Consider the following 9,231-nt stretch of genomic DNA (forward strand, 5'->3'; position numbering starts at 1 on the left):
TATTATCTTTTAAATAATATATTATATTTGTTCAAAAACTTTTACTTGACGTATAAATATTAAATTAATTAGATTTTTTTGAGTTATTTATTAATATACCAATATTAAAAAATTATAGAACACAATTCATTTCTTTAACATTTTAGAGAGAACTTTAAAAAATAGGTATTTTTTTTGAACGGCATAAAATAAGAAGTGTTACCTTTTTTACAAACAAAATATATCTCGAAAATAATGTAACATATTACTTAAGAAATTTTTTACTCTAGAATATTTAATTTGCATACAATTTAATAAGAAAAAGTTAAAAAAAATTAAATGTTTTTTTTAAATCATAGCAATGAGTAATGAAAATCACTAATAATTTGAAATAGGTTTTTATTTTTTATTTTAATTAAGTCATCAAAATGATGTGTCATCCACATCACCTTATTAAAGCCACACAAGCAAAAAAAGTCAAAGGGTTAACCGGTTTAAAAGGTAACAAGTTACTCATTGCTATAATGGGTAGATTTTTTAAAGTACGATGCCTTAATAAAAAATAATTTGAAAGTACGTTGTTGTAATAAAGAAAAACAAAAGTAGAATGCTATAATAAGAAATTTTATGAAAGTAGGTTGCTATTTCATTCATTTAACCCTTTTGAAAATCAGGTAAGTTTAATTTCTAGCTAAATAATTGATCAAATGTGAAAATGTTAAGTGTATTGGCAACAATACAAAATTTTTTTGCATTTCTGGAATATAATCTACTACGTCGTTGACTAACTGCCACGAACCTCCACCAAAAACATTTACTCTAACTTTCTCAATCACAGACACTGATCCTCGAGAATTTGGAGATATTAATTTTTGTTTTGGAAAAACTGGATTAAAACGTATATATCTCATATTTAGAAACACTTAATATATATAGTGGGTTGAGGAGGAAAAAATAATAATTTGAATGATACGTACCGGGAAGGAACAAATGTGAAAATAAATAAATAAAAAAGAAATGGAGATGGGGCCCTTACGCACCGTGCAACCAGCCGGTGCGTAAGGGTGGGGCCCACCGGTCGCATCGGTCAGACGGTGCAGTTAATCAGGTCAGGGGTCAAGGTCTTACATTTTTTTTTATTGCAAAATGGTCCCTACACACACGGTATGTAATGTAGGGTTAGTTTTTAAAAGTTTGAAATTTTAAGGTTAAAAGTGTAATTGTTTACATTTATTGGGTTATTTTGACCATGAACCCGTTAGATAAGAGCATCAATCATCACAGATTTCACCTCTTGTTGGACAACAAAAGTTTTCACTTCTTGTCACTTAAAAAAAACAAACAATCTGAAAACTTAAATGTCTTGTTCAATAAGACATAAGAGCATTTACAACAGATTCTATAAAATAGAGAAAATGAAGATTTATAATAAAATTTTGCTTTTTCTCCAAAATGGAGAAAGCATGAAAGAAGATGTGAAGTTATGCAAATTTGGAGAAATTCCCTAAAAATGATTACTTTGACAGAGAAACAAATTTTATTATATTTCGACCAATAATAACGTAGATGTTAAATGTTTACGAGAGAATAATACTATTTTATTACATATATGAAATATTTTAATAATATAATTAATAACGCAAACTTCAAAATAAGGAATCTATTGAATATAAATGTAATTTTTGTTTATAGAGATTTCTTGAAGAATCTTCCAAGAAAATGGTAAAACTTTTCTTATAAAAACAAATGACTTTTTGTATTTTTGCTTGTCACATTATTTTCATGTCATTAAATTAAAAATCTACATAAAATTTACGGTGTTAGTTCTTAAATAAGCATATCCAAGAGAGTTCTTATAAGAACTCCTTTTGTAGGTCCTATTTATTTTTTCAACATCAATAATATTATTAAAAACTATTAAAATGTCAAAAATCTATATGAAAAACTAAAATGTCATTTCACATAAGGGGGATTAATTGTTAGACATGGCAACAGGGTGGGGATGGGGCAGGTTCGCCCGGCCCCGATTTTTAGTAACAACCCCCGACTCCGGTCCCTGCAGGTACAAAGGATTAACATCATGTCTCCAGTCAAACCCCTGTCAAACCTCGGTCAAACCTCATAAAGAATATCCGTTAGTTTGAGTCTACCAGGGATCCACGATCTCGACCTCAACTCCTGTTTGAGTAACAGCCCCCGTGTAACACTCTAAAATAAGAGTAATTGAAATAAGTGGAATATTGAAGATTTATTATGTTTTAGTTAATTGAATTAATATAATAATAATAATAATAATAATAATAATAATAATAATAATAATAATAATAATAATAATAATAATAATAATAATATGAAAATTTTAATTTTAATTGAAATGGCAATTCAAAAAAAAAACGGGGGAAGTTGGTTTTTAAAATTTAAATAATTCCTTGATTTATGCAAAAGAAGTTGTTTGGAAGGATAATAAATATTTTTAAAAAAAATTGAAGAGGGTATATAAATAGGTGTGTGTAGTAGCCATTCTAAAGGCTTCAAGAAAAGAAAAAAAAAGAAAGACGGGAATTCGGGGAAGAACGAGACTGCGAATCGAGGGTGAGAATTCGGTTTCATAAGCGTTCAAGCATCGATAAGATTATTAGTCAGGTGAGTCTTCATGAGATTTTAATTGGGATGCATGCTTATGTACAAATTATTTGAGCATTACAATATTTTTTTTTTATGTACATGTTTATGGGTTTAATACATGTATATGAATTATTATTGTGGGTTGCATGCTATTTGTTTGCATGTTTTCTTTTAAAAACATCAATTAGCATGCTATTTTATTTTGTCGGGTATGGGAAGGGGTCAAAAGTCATAAGGGATGGTACATCCTAGGGAGGGGTAACCGGACAAGGGATAGTCGTGTAACCCGGGGAAGTGCCGATGACGGTAAGACCTTAACCCGACGAAAAATTAAGAGATCTCATTATTATTTCAAAAGGGTTTAAAACAAATGTGCATATTATTTTATTTGGAGTATTGTTTATTTTATGCATGATGTGAAATGTATGATTGTGCATGAAAACCATGAACTCACCGAGCTTTATAAAGCTGACTATTAGTATGCATCTCAGGAGCTGGGTATTCAAGAACGGAAAAGGGCAAAGGTTCTGCGTAGGAAATATAATTTTTATTCGAGTTATGAATTATAAAATTCGTATTAGCTTAATTGAATTTATGTGTAATGTAACCCGATATGGGATGGGTTAGTAATGGAGATCTTTATTTATGATTAAATTATTGTAAGACTTCCGCTGCGATAAGGCTTTATTAGCCGCTAGAATTTGGATCTTATTTTATTTTATTACGTGGCACCTTGTAATTGAAATGAGAGTGTTACAAGTTAGTATCAAAGCTATTAGTTTAAGAGAAATAGGTATAAAATAAATAAATATATATATATATATGTACGTATATAGCCTAAGCTTAAACTTGTGAGGTGTTTAGTATCACTATATACGTTACAATTAAGTTTGATTTATTAATGTGTGACTTAGTGTTTTCCTTGTGGTTTTGTAGGAAGATGATGCACACTATTCACACTAGGGCTATTAACCGTGGGAGAGGACATGGGCGCAGAACTGTAGGATGGAGGGTACCATTCGGGCTAGGCCCGCATTGTGAAGCATTGATAGTCGTCACACCAGTGTGACTCCTAGTTGGAACCGCATACCCAGGGGTGACAGTCCAACATCCCTAAGGAGTAACCCAACTCAGGGTTCGTTTCAAGGGACACCTGTGATAGCGCAGCCTGCCACGTGCTCCAATTTGGAAGAAAGGATAGAATCCCTGCAAAGAGAGAAAGTTGAGTTGTGGAATAAGTTGGCTTACCTCGAGTAGGACAATGATAGGTCTAGGGGAATGCTCGACAACCTACAACGAGCTCAAATAAGGCTGATAACAGAGAGGGATAACCTACGAGGAGAGAGACATCTTTTGAAACTAAAGTTGGCTCAAGAACGAAGAATTGTCGGCCGGTCATGGTGCACTCGGGTAAGGGATAGGACCAGCTTTTGCAAGATGGTAACTACGGAGTATGTCGGGATTGTGAAAGGATATTTTGCTGCATGGGTCAAAAATTTCAAAATGGGTCCAAGGGCAAACCCATTATGGAAATTCAAACCATCGTTGACCTATGCACAGTGGATTAGAGATCCCTACCTTCCCGAGATGCCTTAGGGATATGGATAGCCATAAAGAGAGAATTTTTTTTTAGTATTTGAATTGATGTTTAGCTTGGGATGTTTTTGCTAGTTAATACTTTGATGACGATTTAGTAATCCCGAATTTTGATAGCTATAGTAGACTTATGTATTGATTGTCTCTCTTTTTGAATCCGTGATATGAATAATAAATTATGGCTTTATGGTTTGAAATGGTCGTAGCCGTTTCTTTCTTTTTCTTTTCTCAGTGGTTGCATGTATTTAGTAATTAGATTTTAATATCACACTACTATATTCAGTATGGTATCATGTGGATCCACAAGAAATGCCACTATCAGGGAGGGAGTTGGAAATCAACCACCACCAACAGGAAGAGGCCGCGGTCGCAGTCGAGATCGTGGCCATGGTCGCGGTAACACGGCAAGCTCAAGTGAAACTTTTTCTGTGGATGCAAGCTCGGCCACCCGTAGGGTACGAGAGCAAAATCAATGAATTGGAAGAGGAGAAAACGACGTTACCGATGAGGCACTAACTAAAAGGATGACACGAGTCCTCCAAAATACCCTTCCAAGCATGCTAAAAGCCATATTAGGTGATAGGTTCAAAGGCCCTGAAGAGGAAGAGGAAGCAAGCACCCAGAAAGAGAAGACAATGAATAACTCCCAACCCACTGAAAAAATGGAGTCGTCCGTCCAAGGGAAAGATGAGCCACCAGTGCAACTGAGGGTGGAATCCCAAACCAAGGAACGGGGTTGCAGTTACAAGACTTTTAGTAGCACCCGTTCGAAGGAATTCAGAGGTATTGAGGGCCCGGTAGCCCTAATGAACTGGGTGACTAAAATACAAAGCTGTTTTAAGATTTGTAAGTGTTCAGAAGAACAAAAAGTGACTTACGCTGCTACTACCTTTGGAGATTCAGCACTTCATTGGTGGGAGACTGAATGCGCCATTCGAGGGGATGAAAACATCGCTACCCTGACCTGGGAGGAAATAAAGAAGATGTTGATGGATAAATATTGTACACAGACAGAGGTGAAGAAGTTAGAGTCAGAGTTTCTGAGGTTGGAGCAAGGATCTTTGTCGGTTCAAGAGTACGTGAACAAATTTCTAGAGAAGGCTAGGTTTGCTAGTTATCAGGTGGCAACTGAGCAAAGAAAGATAGATCGATTTAAAGATAGCCTAAGGATAGAGATAAAGCAGTACGTGGATATGGTTAAACCAACCACGTTTGTTCAAGCTGTGGAAATGGCGACTGTTACGGAGGAAAATAACATCAAGGCAACAAGGGAAAGAAGGGAGGTCAAAAGGAAATGGGAAGCATCAAGTAAATTGACAAAGAAATCCAAGGGGGAGATGACAGATACGAAGGCACGAAATGGAGAGTTCACAATTCCTCAGTGAACCAAATGCAATCGAAGACATAGGGGTGAATGTTGGGCTGCAAAAGTGACGTGTTTTTTATGCGGAAAACCCGGGCACACATCAAGGGAGTGTACTGAAAGCAAACTTTGCTATGATTGTGGGGCATCARGTCATATACGGTCTGAATGTCCTAAAAACCAAAAGGGGACCATAARCAATGTTRGARTTTCAAGTAACGGGTCAGGAAGAGGGGCGGAGAAGAGGAAGGAACTACCTAAGGGACCAGGATGAGCATACAACATGACTTTGGAGGAGGCTAGGGAGTCTCCTGACGTCGTATCGGGTATGTTTCTTGTAAACAATGTTTATGCTCATGTACTGTTTGATTTGAGTGCAAATGGTAGTTTCGCGTCTTCTACTTTCCGCCACTATTTGAATAAGGATGCTTGTAGACTAGGGAAGAGCTATACTGTAGAAACCGCTGACGGCAATCAAGTTAAAATAGATGAAATAGTTTATGGGTGCACGATCTGTATAGATGGTAGAGAATTGCCTGTTAGGTTAATGCCTATATGTTTAGGAGGTTTTGATGTGGTTCTAGGAATGGACTGGTTATCCGAAAACCAAGCACAAATAGTGTGCCACCAAAAGATGATCAAAAGTCAAACCCCCCGAAGGGCAAACAATTCATATGTATGGCGATCGTAGGAAGTGTGGTACGGGGATCATCACAACACTAAAAGCGAGAAAGTGCCTTCAGAAAGGGTGCACTGCTTATCTAGCGTATGCGGTCGATGCTAAGTTAGAAAAGGGAACGGTACAAGGGGTACCAGTGGTAAACGAGTATCCAGAAGTTTTCCCGGATGAACTACCAGGAATACCACCAGAACGTCAAGTTGAGTTTCGTATTGACTTAGTGCCAGGTGTGGCTCCTGTTGCACGAGCACCTTATCGGTTAGCCCCAACATAGATGCAAGAGTCGATGAAACAACTTCAGGAGTTGTTAGACAAAGGGTTCATCAGACCAAGTTCATCACCATGGGGAGCACCAATCCTATTTGTAAAGAAGAAAGATGGCTCAATGCGAATGTGCATTGATTATCGCGAGCTTAACAAGCTCACGATCAAGAATAAATACCCGTTGCCAAGGATTGATGACTTATTTGATTAGTTACAAGGAGCTAGCCACTTCTCGAAGATTGATTTAAGATCAGGTTACCACCAGTTGAAAGTCTGAGAAGAAGATGTGCCAAAAACTGCTTTTAGAACTCGATATGGTCATTACGAGTTTATAGTAATGCCCTTTGGACTGACAAATGCTCCAGCAGCATTCATGGACCTGATGAATAGAGTATGTAGGCCGTATCTGGATAAGTTTGTCATCGTGTTCATAGACGACATTCTTATTTATTTAAAAAGCGAAAAAGAACATGAGAAACATTTAAGAACTATTCTGGAACTACTGATGAGAGAGAAGTTGTATGCCAAATTCTTGAAATGTGAATTCTGGTTACGAGAAGTGCAATTTCTCGGTCATGTGGTCAACTTGGAAGGAATTAAAGTGGATCTGTCAAAGATAGAGGCCGTCATGGATTAGGAGTCGCCAAAATCTGCATCCGAAATCCGAAGTTTTCTGGGTCTAGCAGGCTATTACCGAAGGTTTATCAAGGACTTCTCCAAAATAGCAATGCCTATGACCAATTTGACAAAGAAGTCAATTAAGTTTGATTGGGGAGAAAAACAAGAAGAGGCTTTCCAAATCCTCAAGACCAAGTTGAGTAGCGCGCCAGTCCTTGCCTTACCGGAAGGAACAGAAGACTTTGTTGTTTATAGTGACGTGTGACACCCAAAATTTCTCCCTCATTCTCTTATCTGTTCACAACCGAAGCTTTCTTCCCGTCATTAAGGTATTATATTATCGTTTATGTTTATAATAGGAACTTAGAGCATGTTACTTTTTGGGTCTTTCAAAAGAGAATATATATATATATATATATGTGTGTGTGTGTGTGTGTGTGTTTTATATTTTATGAGTTTAGTATTCTTTTTCTTTATATGATTTTTTTTAAATTGGGGATCTTTTTAATAATTGTCTAGTTGATATTTTAGGACTAGGTGTAAGAGTAGGAAAAGGGGGGGGGGGGTATTACCTCTTGTACTTTGACCCAAACTTGTGGACTTTCCCTCCTGACTTACCTCTTTGTTTGATGTCCTAGCCTGCTGTCCTTGGATTAGAAGCAGGGAGTCCTTTTACTTTGAGTGAGCTTTTCAAGGTCCTTGGGAGAGAAAGGTTGGGGGGAGAAGGCTGCCAGTCGAGAGTATTGGATGAGGGGGTATTCTCTCATCCAAGTTATTTAGAACCCTTCTAGGATTCACCTGCAGCTTCCGTCATCGACCTCAACTCCGGTCACGGTCTGCACACAGCGACTGCCTGCACGAGCTGCGCACAACTGCTACTACCGTGCCTTGCTCGTGTCTGTCCCCGAACTCCAGCCGGTTCTGTTTCTGCGCAGGGCTATTTCCACGTCTCTGCACACCGCTGTTCCCAAGTCCCCGTTTGCTGCTGTTTTCAGGTGAATTACTCCCGGGACTGCACGCCTGTGAACCCGCACACCCACTGCTGCAGTCACCGTGAGATCTGCACAGGGCTGTTTCTACATCTCTGCGCGCTGGTTGTTCCCGAGTCCCTTGCACGCGGCTGTCTCCGTGTTCCAGCAGTGCTGTCGTGGCTGAGTCAGGCAGTCTTCGCATTTCCTTTTTCCCTCAACGCGCCTCTGTTGCTGCCTCTTGGAGTAGGAGCAACTCCACTGTTTTAAATCCCACTTTGATTCACTTTCCAGTCCAAGTTTTGGACTTCTCCAAATCCTTCATGGTGAGTACATCTTAAGCTTTTACATGGAACTATATGCTATTGAAATAATACACTATAACCCACTTAGATGTAATGAATGGTTTTGGTCGAAGGAGATGAACTCGGATGAGCGCATTAATGAGAAAAATTGGATTGGGTAGATGGTTTTGATCACTTTAGGTAGAATAACCATTTCTCTAAGCATTATTAGACGTTGAATTATAAAAACCTTTCACTAAGTGGCATGGAGGATCATTCCTTCGATTTTCTTCATTAATGGCTATTTTGGTGAAATTCTTGAGTATTGATCTTAAAATCAATAATATAAATATGGTTAGATGGTATTTTGATTGTTGGAATAAAGATTAAATCCAAAATATGGATTTTAGCCTATTTAGTTGGTGAATTTGACAGCACCAAATCTACCCGAGATGCTGTTTTGAATGTGCGATAACTTCTTAACCGTAGCTTGGATTGCTACGATTCTGGACATTTTAGAGAGCTTATAAGTATCTAAACTTGTCCTTTAGACACTTTTTAGAAGTAAGACTTCTAGGTTGGTTATATTTGCGTCTCAAAAACTGATAAAAAGTTAATTTGAGCTGTGAATTATAGTGCCTAAAATGAGTTTAAATTAAGTTTGATTAAGTTTTTGTTGTCGGATCTTTATGAAACTTTGAGTACATATTACAGGTGTTAAATAAGCTCACTTGGTCCTTCCAGAGTGACTGTTGGACGATGTTTAGACGTATATGGACGTAGAGCCTAAGTTGGCTCGATTTTTGAGTATCGAAAAGCACTGTGAGTTTATGGGGCTACTTAACTTGCTATTTG

At 37.4% G+C, this 9,231-nt stretch overlaps 1 protein-coding gene across 1 annotated transcript; it reads left to right on the plus strand.

Moving 5' to 3' along the window:
* The first annotated feature begins 4,724 nt into the window (after positions 1–4,724).
* On the plus strand, positions 4,725–5,585 carry LOC112506194. Its single transcript, XM_025110213.1, has one exon. It carries the CDS (start codon positions 4,725–4,727, stop codon positions 5,583–5,585), a length of 861 nt encoding a protein of 286 aa, XP_024965981.1.
* The last annotated feature ends 3,646 nt before the right edge of the window (positions 5,586–9,231 follow it).

This window comes from Cynara cardunculus (genome assembly GCF_001531365.2).
Source record: "Cynara cardunculus var. scolymus isolate 2C chromosome LG 2, CcrdV1, whole genome shotgun sequence".
Lineage (NCBI taxonomy): Eukaryota > Viridiplantae > Streptophyta > Magnoliopsida > Asterales > Asteraceae > Cynara > Cynara cardunculus.